The sequence below is a fragment of the Crocuta crocuta genome, unplaced genomic scaffold (genome assembly GCF_008692635.1).
Source record: "Crocuta crocuta isolate KB4526 unplaced genomic scaffold, BGI_CrCroc_1.0 scaffold335, whole genome shotgun sequence".
Classification (NCBI taxonomy): domain Eukaryota; kingdom Metazoa; phylum Chordata; class Mammalia; order Carnivora; family Hyaenidae; genus Crocuta; species Crocuta crocuta.
This window is the reverse complement of record NW_027527440.1, coordinates 164,770-182,083: the sequence shown is the minus strand read 5'-3', so window position 1 is coordinate 182,083 and position 17,314 is coordinate 164,770. Positions and strand designations below refer to the sequence as shown.

Below are 17,314 nucleotides of genomic sequence, written 5' to 3'. Positions count from 1 at the left end.
AAGTTTGGAAATAATAGCAAATTTTCTTCTACCCTCTACTCAAGAAATAGCTCCATTTTTTTTTTAAATTAAAGGAGTATGGCTGCTAGTCTCTGACAAATCTCAAATACCGTACTTCCTATGCCCTCAAAGGACTAATTACATTATTTATTTTCAATAAAGTTGGATCAAAGTTGTGCCATTTGGGATTTCAAAGCAAGTTCAAAGCAAGTTGAAGTAACTTTTAATTGATTGGGCATAGAAAGAAATAATCATGCAAAGTTATAGGAACTTTTCTTTCCACACCACAGAGGGGTTTTTCTTGGTGCACACGGGGGTTGATACAAGAAGCCTTCTGTGCACTCCATTGACCATAAGCAGAAGCCATATAGGTCCTCTCACTGCACATTCTTCAAACTGGCCCGGGGAAGAATCATCAGGAAAGCAGTCTTGGAACAGGTATGAGCCAATTTCTATCAGCCTCCTATCTCAGACAACTTTGTATGCTCAAAATTTATTCTCATTCCTGAATTAGAGAGGAACTTGTTGGAATTCAGTCTTGTGTATACGTACCTTTTATTTTTTTTATTTTTTTATGTTTATTTATTATTGAGACAGAGAGAAACAGAGCATGAGTCGGGGAGGGGCAGAGTGAGAGGTAGACACAGAATTTGAAGCAGGCTCCAGGCTCTGAGCTGTCAGCACAGAGCCCGAAGTGGGGCTCAAACCCACTAACTATGATCATGACCTGAGCCAAAGTCTGACGCCCAACTGACTGAGCCACCCAGGAGCCCCTTGTGTATACATATCTTAAGGCCTATAGTTTTAAAGTACTAAAAATATGGTATGTTTCATTGAGTATTGTAATACAGTTTCTGTTTTTCTAAAGGAAGGTAGGAATGGGAACTCTTCATTCTTACTTCTGGCTGTTGATACTTGAACTAATATCGTACTCACTACAGGAAGCTCTGATATTTATGTTTTTAATGCCCAGATAATGAGACTAACAATTTTCTCTTTTATTAAGGACTCGAGCACTGCATCTCCAGCTTTTGGAAAGCTTTGTCCTTATTCTTCTCACTAACGTTTAATGTAAAGATCAAGTGCGGCATGTATAGAAGTAACTGGTAACCTACTGTATTTGAAAGAGCCCAAAGTACACTACCCCAAATAGTACAATTTGGAGGAAATTTTTCATTCTACAGTTACTATGTTAATCATTCCAACTTCAAGCCTTTAGGAACTAAATTGTTTCTATTAAGAAGTAAATAGTCAAAATAGTCACATCTCTTTTTAAATTAATACATTAACAATTTTTTGACAATTACCTAAAAGCAAAATTCCATGTAATAAGTATACAAAGGCACTGCTAGCACAAATGGGAAGGATCCAAAGACAAAAATTACATTTCATCTGTCTGTCTCAAGAGCCAAGTCAGTGTGTGCTCCTGTGAGCCTTTTAAGCCCATCAGCTTTGAATCAGTCTTCATCAAACAAATAGTATGTTCTGGTCTTGCTATCTTTAAAGAGGAATATACTTACATAATAATTATAAGAGTAGGTTAAGCAGCAGTTTCATAATAAAAATTGAGTAAACTTTATTGTCTCATTTTCCTATTAAGAAGCTCAAAAGTTTTGATACTTTGGATTACTTTAAACCTGAAAGACTCCTATCCCTTCTTGATCTGCAAAAATTCCTCCTTAATTGCTCAGTTAAATGTGATTAACCTCATGAATTATTCCACACTGCCCCCAAACAAACATTGTATCTTTGTTTTCTCTGCCCCCACATGACTTTGATTTTACTTTTACCACAGCCTGAAATGAATTCTAATGGAACTTATCACCTGCAATCCATATATCTAATCCTTACAACCCTATGACTCCTTAGTAATATATGCAACTTTGTATCTCCAGTATCTGGTAAGACCCTTGGCACAAAGTGTTCGAGGTTCTGTCTGATCTCAGATGTATGGGGAGTACTTAGCTAGCCCACGGCCATATTCATGGGCACATGGCGGCATGAGCCAGCTGTTGGGAATGTTGTGAGAGTTACAAGTGCAGACTGATTGCTTCTCTGGGTCATCTGTCAAGTTAGCTCTACCACCACATTACAAAGTTGGTGATGGTTTTAGATTAGAAAACTAGGCTCCCATTTGAGGGCTCTTCTATATCCAACCTACAACTTGGCCTTCTCTTATACTTCAGTCCCTTTTTCCTAATCACATTCAAACTGCCCAACTCTCATTGTCTTCTTTTTGTCTAAATTCAGTATTTCTCAAATGTTAAGGTAAATAAGAATAACTTAGGTATTTCTCAAATGTTAAGGGAAGTAAGAATAACAAGAGAAATTGTTAAAAATCTGTGTTCTTGGGCCCTAATCCCAGAGAATTATTGCATTTTTACAGGTAGAGCCTAGAAGGCAGCATGTTTAATAGACAAACTAAATGATTCTGATGCAGATTCTCTATGGTCTTAGGAAAGAATTCAATAAACCTAGATTCGCCCTTGATTAATTAGGCATAAAATTTATTCAAGGGGTGCCTGGGTGGCTCGGTTGATTAAGCATCTGACTCTTGATTTTGGCTCAGGTCATGATCTAACAGTTGTGAGATCAAACCCCACTTTGGGCTCTGCACTGGGCATGGAGCCTGCTTAAAATCCTCTCCTTTTCCCTCTGCCCCTCTCCTGCTTGTACGCTCTTTCTCTCTTAATAATAATAATAATAAATAAAAATTTAAAAATTACTCAAACTTCAAGATCCCAAGATCATACCTAAAGAGGAGAAAAGAGAAACAAACTAAGCAAATGTATTGCCAGCAGAATGAGGAGTTGGAGAAGCAAGGCATGAGAGGAGCACTGGCTGGAGGACTAAACAGACACGTAGGCATACATCATGGAAACTGGAAATTTACGAGACCAAATGGTCCATGTGGGTGAAGAGACTGAGAGAGGGTCTTATAAGCATAGGTTTATGGTAAGTCCTGGCAGGAGGGTCCTATCTTTCAGAAAGGAGATGGGAGACATTTGCTGATTCCACCCAGATCGAGGATAATAAGCCCAATGCGTATTGCCATGAAGGAGTACTTATTGGGAATGATAAAGTAGGTAAGAACCTGTGTGTGATTCTAGATCTATAAGCCCCAAGCAGAATGCTCTACTTGCTACATAATATAGATTCAGCATATCCTCTGATAGAACTTGAAAGATAAGGAGAACAAATTTCTCCAATGTACTCAGGTAAGGGAGTCCATCTTCTGTAAGAGTGATTGGGGCCCGAATACCCACTTTTCACTGCTCTGTAGGAGGAGATGAAAGCCTCTGAGATAAAGGTCAGTCTAGCATGCATTCTGAGCAATATTTTCTTTTTTTTTTTAATATTTTTATTTATTTCTAGGAGAGAGAGAGAGAGACAGCGTGAGCAGGGGAGGGTCAGAGAGAGAGGGAGACACAGACTCCAAAACAGGCTCCAGGCTCTGAGCTGGCAGTCAGCACAGAGCCCGACGTGGGGCACGAACCCACGAACCGCGAGATCATGACCTAAGCGAAAGTCGGACGCTCAACCGACTAAGCCATCCAGGCCCCCCAATATTTTCATTTTTTTAAGACCAAAGCTTTAAACTACAGTAACTAATTTCTAGATGCAGAATTCTCATCATTAGCCCACAAATGAAACAGGATAACAATTGGAAGTTGACATGAATCAAATTCATAGTAACAAACTCTCTCTCACCTAAGATATAATGGCTGAGCAGTTACAAGTGAAGCCTCCAAAATCAGACTTTCTAAAATCCCAATCCCTAACTCAGTAGATATGGGTCCTTAATTTCTAACTAATTCCCTTGCCTGTAGGATGGAAGTAATGCCTAAGTAATGCTTACCTTGCATAGTTGCTGAGAGAGTTAACAATGAAATGAATGAAAAGTTCCTTTCCTGACACTTAATAGCAACTCAGTAAATGATAGCTGTTGTTATTATTATGAGGCATTATTATATTGTGTTATTCCAAATCAGTGCCCTTTTTCCCTCCGGCAGGTTCAGGTTTCAAGTAAAAATAGCCATATTTACCAGTGCCATGGTCTGACATCGGGGTTGGTTAAATGTTCATCTTAGCTCTACCTCAGAGGTTTTTTAAACCTGCTCTGTTCCAGTTTGCTCAGTTGTAAAGTGGACAACAATAGTAGCTATGTAATCATGTGGATTAAGTCATGGTGCAGGCTGAATGGAAAATGTGTGTATCTTTGTGGCCCTCATAGCTCTAATTACCTCCACTGATTCTCATCTTGCCAAGCAGTATTTTTGTGCAAAATGCATGGGAACAAGAAACCATGTCCAATAATAACGTTAACAATTCTTAGTTAACAAAGTTAACTAAGACTTTACACAAGTCTTTCTAGACATTAAGTAGACTAACCAACAACATGATTTGGAGGTTCAAGGGGACAACATTTCAAACATGTATGCACAGGGATTATGTTTTTAGTTTGTGGAATAATAAGAAAGACAGCTAGCCAACTGGAAATGAGTCAGAAACTTGCAAGTAGTCAGCAGGTTAACTGTCAATGGAATGCTATATAACAGACTTCAGTGTATGTGTTTATAATACCAGATAAAAGATAGTATTAAACATTTGATAGCTAGGCTTTATAAGCTATTTTTAATCATAATATTTACCTGATACTTTGAGAAAAGCCACAGTTAGCACATTTTCCTTATCTGAAATGATTATGTCATCCTGAAATAGTGCTCTAGTATCCTACACTGGGTTTTATTGAGGTACTTCATTGATTTGGAAGATATAATCTCGAGGCCAGCAGAATAAAACTGTATTATTAGCTAGCTACTCAGTGTCAGGACTATTCATTATTGACATACCCAGAACTTGCCTTGGGTGCCTCTCTTTTGGCCTTAGAACCAAGATTCCCTGCCTCAGCTGATCATTTTTCTTAAGGCTGCTTCAGACAGAATAGAGAAAATACTTGTGTTCCCCATCTTTAATGGGGGAAGTGTAGCCTAATGGATGATCCTGGATTAAACTTTGCCAAAACTCTCAATGCTTCGTTCCCTGTCAATTACATAAAGTAACTTGGCGGTAACTTGTATTCTTTCTGTCTAAGAACATTTTCAACATTTTCCTGAGCTGCCAGGCAGGAGCTGTGAAGTTCAGAGCATTTGATGCTGGATGTGAGGAAAGGAGCCTAGACCCAAGATTTAGAGGGAAACCCAACCCTTTAAAATGGATAAATTTGACAAGGTGCCAAAAGCTCCAGGGACAAGATGAAGTTACCTCCAACTTAAGGCAAAAGTTGAAGAGACAAGTTGATACACACCACCTCCTTTGGTAAGGTTCCCTCTCCCTCCTCATCTTAGGCCATGAACATATTGGGAGAGCTGAGAATGAGGGGAGACGGTCAGTGTTAACCAGGAAGAGGGATTGCCTGTAACCTATAGAAGGAAAACACACACACACACACACACACACACACACACACGCACACACACAGAGTCAGAACTGGGGCTCTGCATGGCTTCATGCCCTGTGGCTCTCTGGCTGATTGAGGGAACTAAGATCTCTAAAGTCACTGAAAGCCCTGACTTTTATTGTTTTACGTTAAGCCAGGAAACAGAAGGACCACAAACATCCGAGTTCTTGATTCCAATAACAATTTGTTCACACTGCATTTATTCTCTGACCCCTTCCCTTTTCTGGATTCCTCTAAGTTCACACTACTCAGGTGGGACCCAGCCTGAGTGAAACAGGGAAAACAGTATGTGTTTTAGAGCCACAGAAACTTGGTATGAAATTCTGCCTCTACCACCTGGTCCCTATTTGATCATAGAAAATTTCCCTAAACTTCTTCAGTCTTCCTTCCCTTATCTATAAGATGGGAACAATTATATCTATCTTTAAAAGTCACCATGAGAGGAGATACTGCATCCAAAATTTCCCAATACATATCATCCATGTTATTATTAGTATGCATGTGCTATCATAATTTTGTGTAAGCCACACATAAGCAGACAGATTAATATATTCTCAATGTAATCAAGCGCTAGGTGCGAATTATTTTATTGATTGATTAAATGATGACCTGTGGCTGTAGACCCAGTTACAAAGTTCTGTTTCGTTTCTCCTGCAGACGACTGGAGATGAGCCCTGATAACTGGACTCACGTGACAGGGTTTGTCCTTCTGGGTTTCCCCAGAAGCCACATCCTGCAGTCCCTGCTGTTCCTGGCGTTGATGGTGGCTTACGTTGTCACGGCCACAGGCAACCTGCTCATCATTGGGCTCAGCTGGAGGAGTCGACGCCTTCACACACAGATGTACTTCTTCCTGAGGAACCTGTCCTTCCTGGAGCTGTTGCTGGTGTCTGTGGTGGTTCCCAAGATGCTTGCCGTCATTCTCACGGGGGACCACTCCATCTCATTTTCCTCCTGCATCATCCAGTCTTACCTCTACTTCCTCCTGGGCACCACTGACTTCTTCCTCTTAGCTGTCATGTCTCTGGATCGTTACTTGGCGATCTGTCGACCTCTCCACTATGAGACTCTGATGAATGGTCGTGTCTGTTCCCAATTGGTTCTGACCTCCTGGCTAGCTGGATTCCTCTGGGTCCTATGCCCCACCATCCTCATGGCCAACCTACCTTTCTGTGGCCCCAATGGTATTGACCACTTTTTCTGTGACAGTTGGCCCTTGCTGAGGCTCTCTTGTGGAGACACTCGCTTACTGGAGTCCGTGGCTTTTGTGCTCTCCACCTCAGTGTTACTGGGCTCACTGGCACTGACCTCGGTTTCCTATGCCTGCATTCTTGCCACTGTTTTCAGGGCCCCCACAGCTACGGAGCAAAAGAAAGCATTCTCCACTTGTGCCTCACACCTCACTGTGGTCATCATCATCTATGGCAGCTCCATTTTCCTTTACATCCGTATTTCAGAGGCTCAGTCCCCGCTGCTCAACAAAGGGGCCTCCGTCCTGAGCTGTATCATTACACCCCTCCTGAACCCGTTCATCTTCAGTCTCCGCAATGATAAGGTGAAGGAGGCCCTAAGAGATGCCCTGACGTGGCACAGAATCATGGCTGCAAGAAACTATGAAGGTCACAAGTAAAAGGAAATATTAGATTAAGAGATTAAAAATGTAGGCTGTTTTTAAAAATGTATTTGAAGTTCAAATCACCCAAACAACACCATGCACTTTTCTCAGACAGTTAAAATATAGTCCCCATAATTACACAACATGAAATAGGGAGTAAGCCTTCATTTTCCTCCCTCCTCTCTTCCTGATGCCCTCCCCTCCCCATAGAGAAGGCTGATCCAATTGGCCAAATTTCAGAATTCTGGTTAGAATTCACGTTTCCCTTAGGACAGGTAAGCATGTGGACTTCAGACAGGGCGGCCGCTCCTCTTCTTCCTTATGTGTATGCTCAAGCGTACTTCTTATTTCGTCGGGATCCTGTAATGCAAAGCCAATCAGAGGATGCTAAAAATATGGAGATTCAGATCTGGGGCTTAGAGGAGAGGAAGAAGAAGACTTCTGATGACTTCCATCTAGACTGAGTATTACAAACAAGATTAACCAGAACCCAAACATTGGGAAATTACATTTTGTCTTCAGTAATAACTGACTCTTTGATCTTCTCTTGCTATTGCTCTTTATGTGACTAACAGCTCCTATAGGAATCTCCCAAATGGAAAACACTGTGACCAATGAAATATTTAGATCTCACCAATTCCCAAGGCAACTTTTATCTGACAGACTCTAAACATAAAGACAATCATTCAACCCCTATTTAAGAAATATTATTAAACACCCAGTATGTTTAAGGCACTGAGCTAAGCAGGGATTGGACTAGGGTGATGTCTAGGACTAAGGGAGATATCTGGGGCACAAATTTAAAAGAGACACATACTCAAGTGGTTGTGCAAGTGCAGGGTCAGGCTGTGCACAAACTTGGGAGTAAATGTCTCCTCAGTGCTGCACCCAAGGCCACCCTGTTGCTGCTCTTGAATCTAGGCTGTGGAGCTAGACTGTGGGGAATAAGTTTAAGAATTCCCTGGGCTTGCACCAATGGGTTACCAAGGCTTAGGGCAGAAAGCCACCACAGGGCGAAAGCACACAGCTTAGAACAAAGCATAGACCAGAAAGCAGCTTCCACAGGACGAAAGCGTCCGAGAACAGGTAGAGGTAGAAAGCCACCAGAGTAGGGCAAAAATGCCCAGGATTTACCGTCTGGTAAAACAAAGCATAGAGTGGAAAGCTGCTGCAGGGCAAAAGCTCTCAGAGCTAATTAGTGAGAAAAATGCCTTGTTAACCCTGAGGTAGCATGCTCTCTCTGTCTTAGCCCCTAGGAAGGTTAAGATAAACAGACACGGTGCCTGGTGCCTGCAGTAAACAGCCATCTGCTTGGCGCCAGGACTTTTATTTGTATTTACCTTAACCCCTAACACCGCATACCTTCGAAACCCCCTTTCTCTCACACACATGAGTTAATGGTCACTGTTTTATTGTCTGTTTCTGCATTGTATCATGTTCCTAAGCCTTCTGATCCTAATAAATATGGAGCAAGGACCCTTACTCAGGGCTCTTGTCTCCTCCCAGACATTAGCCTCTCTTATATTCAATTCTTCATTCACTTTCTTGCTGGACAAGAGAGAACTCCAGACTCAAAGTCTGCGACACTAGACCTTGAGTATGTAGTAGTAAACAAGAGAGACAAAACTCTCACTTTTATAGAATTTATACTGTAGTTGGGATGGCTGGCAAAAACATACAGACAAACAAGAAAACCTAAATACACACATTAGTATGTAGTTGCAATTTGTGACAAATACATTTGAGAAAAGAGCTGAGTTATGTTAGAGGGACTAGTAAAGAAAATTAATCTGGATTAAAGACCAGGGAACATACCTCTAAGGAAATGAGCTTTATACTGAGGCCTCAGACTGAGCAGCAATTATCCAGGAAGAAAAGAAGGGAGGAGCATTCCAGAGAATGAGTAGTATTTGCAAGGACCCAGAGTCAGATGAGGGAATAAGAGAAACAAGTGCACTTGAGGACTGGAAAAGGAGAGGTGGGCTGACGTCTGTTCAGATAGGACCTTGTCTATCAGGTTTATGGGGATCTTTCTTCCTTCATAACGCAATGTAAAGACTTTGAAGGGCTTTAAGCAAGAAAGTGATTAAATTATATTTAAAAAAATCAGTTGATGGTTGTGGGGACAATGAGTTAGAGGGAAACAAAGTGGATTTTAGAGGATCAAGTAGGAAGCTATTGCATGGCCTTGGGGACAGATGTGCTAGTTATGACTTTACAATTGGCAGTGGATTCTCTCTCTCCCTCTCTTCTGGCCCCTCCCCTTCTCATGTGTTCTCTCTGTGTCTCTCTCTCTCAAAATAAATAAGTAAAACTTTCAAAACAAGAATTGTTTTGAGCTCCTCAGATATATTTTGTGTCCAAGAAGAAATGGCAGAAAAGAAACACTAGATGGATGACCTCTGTACATACTTCAGCTGGAACTTTCTCAGCAGGGCCAACATCATCATATGAGCAAGTGCCATCTGAGCACTTGTCTACATAGACCATCATGTATACATAGCAGCTGAGACCTTTTCTCTAGGAGGCACTTGGGAGAAGTTCTAGGATACTCATTGCATTTCTAGCTGTGTTAAAAGTTCAGGTCACCAGAACTTGACTGAAGTTGAGAACAACGCAGAAGCAAGTAGCAGTTCAAGTAAGTAATAGAGTAGACAAGTAGTTTTAGCTACTTTGTAGGTCTTCTCAGGCAGACTGCCACAATGAAACAGCTCTCAGACTCTCAGGTCTCTGCCTCTGCTAATCTGGGGGTCAGTGCTCCATGGGACCCAGAAGGTCTTTCTGCCTCCTCCACAGCTTCTTCATGGCCATGATTACTTCCTTGTTTCTTAGGGTATAGATGGCAGGATTCAGCATAGGAGTGACCATTGTGTACAGAACAGAGACCACTTTATCCATAGGGAACGTCCGAAATGGCCTCGCATAGATGTAGACACAAGGCACAAAAATTAAGGTCACGACAGCTATATGAGAGGCACAAGTGGATAGGGCTTTGCTCCGGCCCTCCCATGAGTGGCCTCGAAGCATGACCAGCAGTGCCGTGTAGGATCCCAGGAGCATCAAAAAACACATCAAGGTCACCAGGCCATTGTTAGACACCATCAGAAGCTCTAAGACAAAGGTATCTGTGCAGGCCAATTTGATCAGCTGAGGCACATCACAGTAAAAGTTGTCCAGCCTGTCAGGCCCACAGAATGGCAGCTGGATAGTCAGCCCAACCTGTATGATAGAGTGGATGAAGCCCCCCACCCAGGAGGCTACCATGAGGAGCCCACAGACTGTCCGGTTCATAATAAGCGTGTAACGCAATGGCTGGGAGATGGCAACGTAGCGGTCATATGCCATCACGGTCAACAGGAAGATCTTGATGCCTCCAATGAAGTGGAAGAAGAAGAGCTGAGTCAGGCAGCTGCCGAAGGAAATGGTGGGGTTGTCTGAGAGCAAGTCAACCAGCATCCTCGGTGCCGTGATGGAAGAGTAGCAAAAGTCTAGGAAAGAAAGGTTGCCTAAGAGAAAGTACATGGTCGTGTGGAGGCGTGGGTCAGAGGTCACTATGGCCACGATAAGGAGATTTCCAGTTACAGTCAGAAGATACACCACAGAGAAGGCAATAAAGAAGAGGAAGCGAAGCCCCCATACCTGAGAGAGCCCCAGGAGGACAAAGCCTGTCACCTGGGAATGATTTGCTGGATTCATCTGCTTGGTAGAACTCCTTGGTAAGTGAACCTGCTGAAGAAAATGCATGAATTCATCATGGGGTCCACCAGCTTCTCAGAAGTATTTTCTTCTGCCCTCTCTGAAGAATCCCCTTCTGTCTCACTATAAGATGACTACTGTAAATACTTCTATAGGAAACCAAACATTGGAACATCAGATATTGGTATGATCAAACACAGGAGCATAAAACTCAGGGTAACACAGCTACTATTTATAGTTCATACAAATCAAAAATAATCAGCCCTCAAAACTTGAGAAGTGATACACAGATAAAAACTGCAACCTGGGAGTATATCTCACTTCTCCCAGTAACTAGTGGTCTAAACAGGAACAATCTTCCAAAATTCTGTCTCACTTCCCTCACCCATGATGTAAGTTCTCCAAAATGCCTGTAAGGGCTCCTGCAGTCTATTATCTGTAACTATAGGTAGACTTTATTTAGAAAACCTGAAAAATTCCCACAGGCCAAATATTTAGATATATAGAGGCCATGAACTACTGTCTTCCTAAAGTTAGACAAGAAAACATGTGGAAGAAGGAGCTTCCTGTCCAGTAGCTGTGGGGAACCCAGAGAAACTATAGTCCTTGGAGAAACACAGGGAAGGGCAACTAGACTACTGAACTGCCCCTGAAAAGTGTGTCAATGTTTATTTCAGGGAAATTATTCAAAGAATAATTTCTTTCTTGTTTAATTTTTTAATGTTTTATTTCTAAGAGAGAGAGACAGACAGCATGAGCAGGGGAGGGTCAGAGAGAGAGAGGGAGATACAGAATCTGAAACAGAATCAGCACAGAGCCCAACACAGGGCTCAAACCCACAAACTGTGAGATCATGACCTGCTCCAAAGTTGGACGCTTAACCCACTGAACCACCCAGATGCCCAGAATAATTTCTTATTCATATGAGAAGCAGCAAGAGAAGGGTCATAAATATTATCTGAAGGTAAAAAAATCACTATCTAAATGCAAAGCTGCCTCAACATTTGAAAACCTTAAAAATAAAAGGGGTGTTTTATATATTTAAGTGATTTTATTTTTTATTTTTTAAAATTTATTTTAAATAAATAAATAATTTATTTCTGAGAGAGAGAGAGAGAGAGAGCGTGAGCAGGGGAAGGTCAAAGAGAGGGAGACACAGAATCTGAAACAGGCTCCAGGCTCTGAGCTGTCAGCACAGAGCCTGACGTGGGGCTCAAACCCACAAACCATGAGATCATGACCTGAGCCAAAGTCGGGCACTTAACTGACAGAACCACCCAGGTGCCCCTATTTAAGTATTTTTAAAAGCTGGCTATTTGTAAGACTTCTAGAGTTAATGTCTTCATACTCCTTAATGGAAATGTGAAGTGTCATTCCACACTTAATTTTAATTATGACTTTTTGATTAGATTTTCCTTCCATTGTTCTTTATCTGATAAGCATGTATTGAGCATCTTCTATTTACTAAGCACTACATTAAACATTGAGGAATTTTAAAAAATAAGACACATGACACATTTTGCATAGGACCTTCACCTTCTGACACCTGTCCACCCCTCCAGCTGCATCATTTTATACATAGCCTCCTCACACGTACACTATGATATAACATTCAGAGCTACCTGAAGTTCCTTGAACTTGCCATGCTCATCCCATTCTTCCCTGAGTTTCTTTATTAATCTCTATTTATTTCATCTTAATTTTAAATTCTTTAAACTTTATTTATTTATTTTGAGAGACAGAGAAAAAGTGAGCAGGGAAGGAGCAGAGAGAGAGAGAGAGAAAGAGGGATAGACAATCCCAAGCAGCCTCTGCACTGTCAGCTCAGAGCCAATGTGGACACAGTTCGTGGGATCAAGAGTTGGATGCTTAACCTACTGAACCACCCAGGTGTTCCTATTTCATCATCATTTTAAGGAAATGTTTCAAATACACAACATTGGGCTTTCCAATGTCCCGTGTGAAGAACTTGGAAGTCAAGACTTTCATCCTTGAAACAAGAAAAAGCTAAACAAAATGAAAGGCAATGACTTTCTTGGAGCATCATAGAATGGAGGTCACAGTGCAAAATGCTACCTCAAAACCTGGAGCGACAAAGAAAGCAAGAGGGAGTCATGGTGGAGATCTGCTTACTTGGCGCAGAACCACTGGAGTCATCTCCAGATTGAAGCACTTAAATAGCAATTTTGACAAACTGCTGGGGGCTGAGTGTGGACCAGCATGACAACGGGGAAACTCCCAGGAACTACAGTCTTCGGGAAACCCTACACCTTCCAGGGTTCGATCTCCACAGAGAAGAATGAAGAAAGATGCTCTCCTTGCATTGGAAGAGTGTGAGGCCAAGTAACAAGAGTGAAACTGGTCCAGATAACCCCCCATAAACAAATACCTATTGTCTAGGATGAAAAGCTTTGCTAGAACCATACCCCTCCTGGGAGAAGGGCATTTCTCTCTCCTCAGTGCCCTATAGCTTTGTTGTATCGCCCAAGGGTGTGAGTGTAGGGACGCAGGCTGACCAGAGACTTAAGTTGAATTGCAAGGTTTTAGAAGGCTTTCCGCCTTCATGGACCTTATCTCCACACCAGCGGGGCTGCAGTGTGATAACAGTGNGAAGAATGAAGAAAGATGCTCTCCTTGCATTGGAAGAGTGTGAGGCCAAGTAACAAGAGTGAAACTGGTCCAGATAACCCCCCATAAACAAATACCTATTGTCTAGGATGAAAAGCTTTGCTAGAACCATACCCCTCCTGGGAGAAGGGCATTTCTCTCTCCTCAGTGCCCTCCCTATAGCTTTGTTGTATCGCCCAAGGGTGTGAGTGTAGGGAAGCAGGCTGACCAGAGACTTAAGTTGAATTGCAAGGTTTTAGAAGGCTTTCCGCCTTCATGGACCTTATCTCCACACCAGCGGGGCTGCAGTGTGATAACAGTGGGTGACAGCTGAAACAGCCACAACACACAGACTCCCTCTAAAAACAAGTACTTAAGGATGCCTAAAGGCAACACAAGAGATGGCAGAGTCAACTTGAACCCTCTGCCTTCTCCAACTACAGCCACGACTGGCCGTGTTCACATAAATTCTCACACTAAAGTTTCTTTACCTCAGTCCCTATGACCTGACAGTTCCTACTATTTCACGTTTGGCTTTTAACAAAAACATCACAAGTCATGCTAAACGGCAAGCAAAAACACAGACTGAAGAGACAAAGTAAGCAAGGGAATTAGACTCTTATAACACACAGATATTATAATCATCAAGCAAGGAAGTTGAGAGAGGTTTGATTACTATGTTAAGGGCTCCCACAGAGAAAGTGAGCAACTCACAAGAGCATATTGGTAATGTAGGAAGAGTGAAGGAAATTTTATAAAAGTATAAAAATGAAATACTAGAAGTCTGAAACACTGTAACAGAAATGAAGAATCCCTTTGATGGGCTCATCGGTAGGCTGGACACAGCCAAGGAAAGAATAAGTAAGCTTAAATTCCCAAACTGAAATGCAAAGGCTAAAAATGGAAAAGAAAGACAGAATAGAGCATCTAAGAACTTTGGGATTTAAAAAAAATATTTATTTATTTATTTATTTTGAAAGTGACAGAGACAGCGGGAGTGAAGGAGGGCAGAGAGAGAGGGAGAGAGGATATTCCAAGCAGGCTCTGCTCTGTGAGTGCAGAGCCCCACATGGGGTTTGAACTCACAAACTCATGAGATCATGGCCTGAACCAAGACCAAGAGTCTTAAGCTGAACCCACTGAGCCACCCAGGTGCCCCGGGATAGTTTTAAAAGGTGCGGCATAACGTAATCAGAAGACCTGAAGGAACAACAGAATGAAGTAAAAGAACTACCTGAAATAATAATGGCTGAGAATGTTCTGAAAATAATGATATATAGGAAACCACAGATCCAGGGAGGCCAAAGCACACCAAACAATACCAAAAATAAATCAATATATATAATATACACCTAGGTATATCATATTCAACAACAGAAAACCAAAGACAAGGAGAAAAATCTTGAAAGAAGCTAGAGGGAAAAAAATTGTCAACAATAGAGGAACAAAAATAAGAGTTACAGAGCAAGTCTTGTCAGGAACCAAGAAAACAGGAAATAAGTGGACTGATGCATTTAAAGTGTTGAAAGAGAGAAAAAGAACACCAGCCTCGGGGCGCCTGGGTAACTCAGTCGGTTAAGCGTCCCACTCTTGGTTTTGGCTCAGGTCATGATCTCATAGTTCCTGACTTCAAGCCCCGCCTCTGGCTCTGTGCTGTCAGCACAGAGTCCACTTGGGATTCTCTCTCTGCCCCACCCCCGCTCACAGTGTGTCTGTCTCTCTCAAACAAATAAATAAACTTAAAAACCAAAAAAGAACACCAGCCTAGAAATCTAATTCCAGCAAAATTATTCTTTAAGCATTAGAGAGAAATAAGGACTTTCTCAGGCAAATAATATCTGAAAGAATTCATCACTAGGAGACTTGGCCCTGCAAGAAATGTTAAAAAGAAGTTATTTAGAAAGAAAGGAAATGATATAGATCAGAAACTTGGATTACATTGTGAGAAGTAAGGGAGATGATTCATTGTCAGAACTACCAAGGGCACGTGGCTGGTTCAGTCCATTAAGCTTGGGACTTCAGCTCAGGTCATGATCTTGCTGTTCAACCCCTACATCGGGCTCTCTCTCTGCTGTCAGTGTGGAGCCCTTTTGGAACCTTTGTCTCCTGTCTCTGCCCCTCCTCTGCCCCTCCTCTGCATGTGCATGTTTGCAAGCACTCTCTCTCAAAAATAAATAAACATTTAAAAAAAATTTTTTTTAAAAGAAATACTAAATAAAAACTGTGCTGCCTAGTTAACAGTAGGTTTACAGCCAATTGGAAATATATATGAAACCCCTCCCCATAAAGGAGTCCCAAGCCCTTAGACACGTCATTTCCTGGTCCTTGTTCCCCTCTCTTTCTTGGGCTTATTTTCACAGACTTTGCAATGAGCATGCGTCAAAGAACAAAGGAGGGACTGAAAGCTTCTGCGTCCCTTTCGGAAATGTACATTTGTTCCCATCAGAATAATTTTTGCCTTACATGGCCATAGGCGACTTCCTGGTAAGGCTGTAACCTCCGAAGCATTCACCCAATGAGGAATCAGGGAAGGGACTTGCACGCTAGGAGATAGATTGTCTACTGTGACCACCGTATGAGTGCCTGTCCATCAGATACCTGCTTGTGCAAGAACCTTAATTAAAGCCTCACTTCAGTGTGCTTCCAGTCTCTGCGTCCCTCCTTTGTCTGGGTCCGAGGGCTTCTTCCTCACAGACATAAAAAAAGGTAGAGAGTCTGAGAAAGAATGAAGATAAAATGATTTAAAAATTTTTTCTTATTCTTAAAAGAAAAATAACAATACATTGGGTTATGGAATTAACATATGGGTTATGAGTAAGTGAAAGGAATGACAGCAATGCCATAGGGACAGGAGTGCATTCGTTTGCTAGGGCTGCCATAATAAAGCAAGTGATCTAGCCACAAACATATATTGTCTCAGTTCTGGAGGGTAAAGTTTCAAGATCAAATGATTGTCAGGATTCGTGCTTCTGGGAGTGTCAAGTGAATCTGTTTCTTGCTTCTCACCTCACCTCTGGTGGTTAGCTGGCAATGTTTGGCATTCCTTTGCTAGTAGAAGCATCACCTACATCTGTGCCTTCATCTTCACATGCCATTCTCCCCGTGAGGGTCTTCAAATTTTCCTTTTTGTACGGACACCAGTCACATTGCATTAACACCAATTCTAATGACCTCATTTTAGCTTGATTACCTCTGTTAAGGAGCTGTCTTAAAACACAGCCCCATTCTGAGACACAGAACTTTAACATATGAGTAGGGGGTACAAAATTCAGTCCACTCAGAAAGGAGGAAATGAGAATACTATTGATTAGGAGAACAAAGGCAAAGGAAATGTAGATAAAATTAAATTTCCTTACAACTGGCTGCCCATTCATAAATACCTGAGGCCGAGTGTGGATATTTCTCAAGGCACTCACTAGCTGTCTTAATGATTTTCTAGAGGCAAGAAGCCAATTTAGTTCACCAAGAGCCTGACCTCCAGAATCATGTAAGTCTTCTTTAACATGGGAAAATCTCTTTAGAGACTTTCTTTATCTCTACCACCCCCCAACTTAAAAGCATATAATCAATCACAATGTAGCTCTTTCTGCCCAGGGGTCCTGTCCCTGTAGTTTAATCAAAACATCTTTTTGCACTGAAAAGGTCTCAGGAACATTCTTTATTGACTGTTCACTCAGCAGCCCCACATCACTCTGACCTATAAATGTAACAAAATCTCAATCAACATCCAGCAAGCTATTTTGTAGATATCAATAAGCTGATTCTAAAACTTGCATGAAAAGCAAAAAGCAAACAGCAACACAATAGTGAAGAAAAACAATGTTGAGTGGTTCACACCAAGTGATCTCAATACTTACTATAAAGTTAGCATAATTAAAGCAGCATGATATTAAATAGAGAAAAATAGAAACATAGACCAATAGAATATAATAGAC

General features: G+C 41.7%; 2 protein-coding genes across 2 annotated transcripts; one reads left to right on the top strand and one right to left on the bottom strand.

Moving 5' to 3' along the window:
* Positions 1-6,128: 6,128 nt before the first annotated feature.
* Positions 6,129-7,091, top strand: OR6T1 (olfactory receptor family 6 subfamily T member 1). The gene has a single exon (XM_077760510.1). It carries the CDS (start codon positions 6,129-6,131, stop codon positions 7,089-7,091), a length of 963 nt encoding a protein of 320 aa, XP_077616636.1.
* A 2,736-nt stretch (positions 7,092-9,827) lies between these two features.
* OR4D5 (olfactory receptor family 4 subfamily D member 5) lies at positions 9,828-16,061 on the bottom strand. Its single transcript, XM_077760521.1, has 2 exons — positions 16,011-16,061; positions 9,828-10,802 (listed from the first exon to the last, which is right to left on the bottom strand). Exon 2 carries the CDS (start codon positions 10,770-10,772, stop codon positions 9,828-9,830), a length of 945 nt encoding a protein of 314 aa, XP_077616647.1. The 5' UTR covers positions 10,773-10,802; positions 16,011-16,061.
* Positions 16,062-17,314: the final 1,253 nt, after the last annotated feature.

Coding starts and splice junctions, on each gene's coding strand:
- OR6T1 (XM_077760510.1), top strand. CDS start 6,129: ATGAGCCCTGATAACTGGACTCACGTGACAGGGTTTGTCCTTCTGGGT.
- OR4D5 (XM_077760521.1), bottom strand. CDS start 10,772: ATGAATCCAGCAAATCATTCCCAGGTGACAGGCTTTGTCCTCCTGGGG.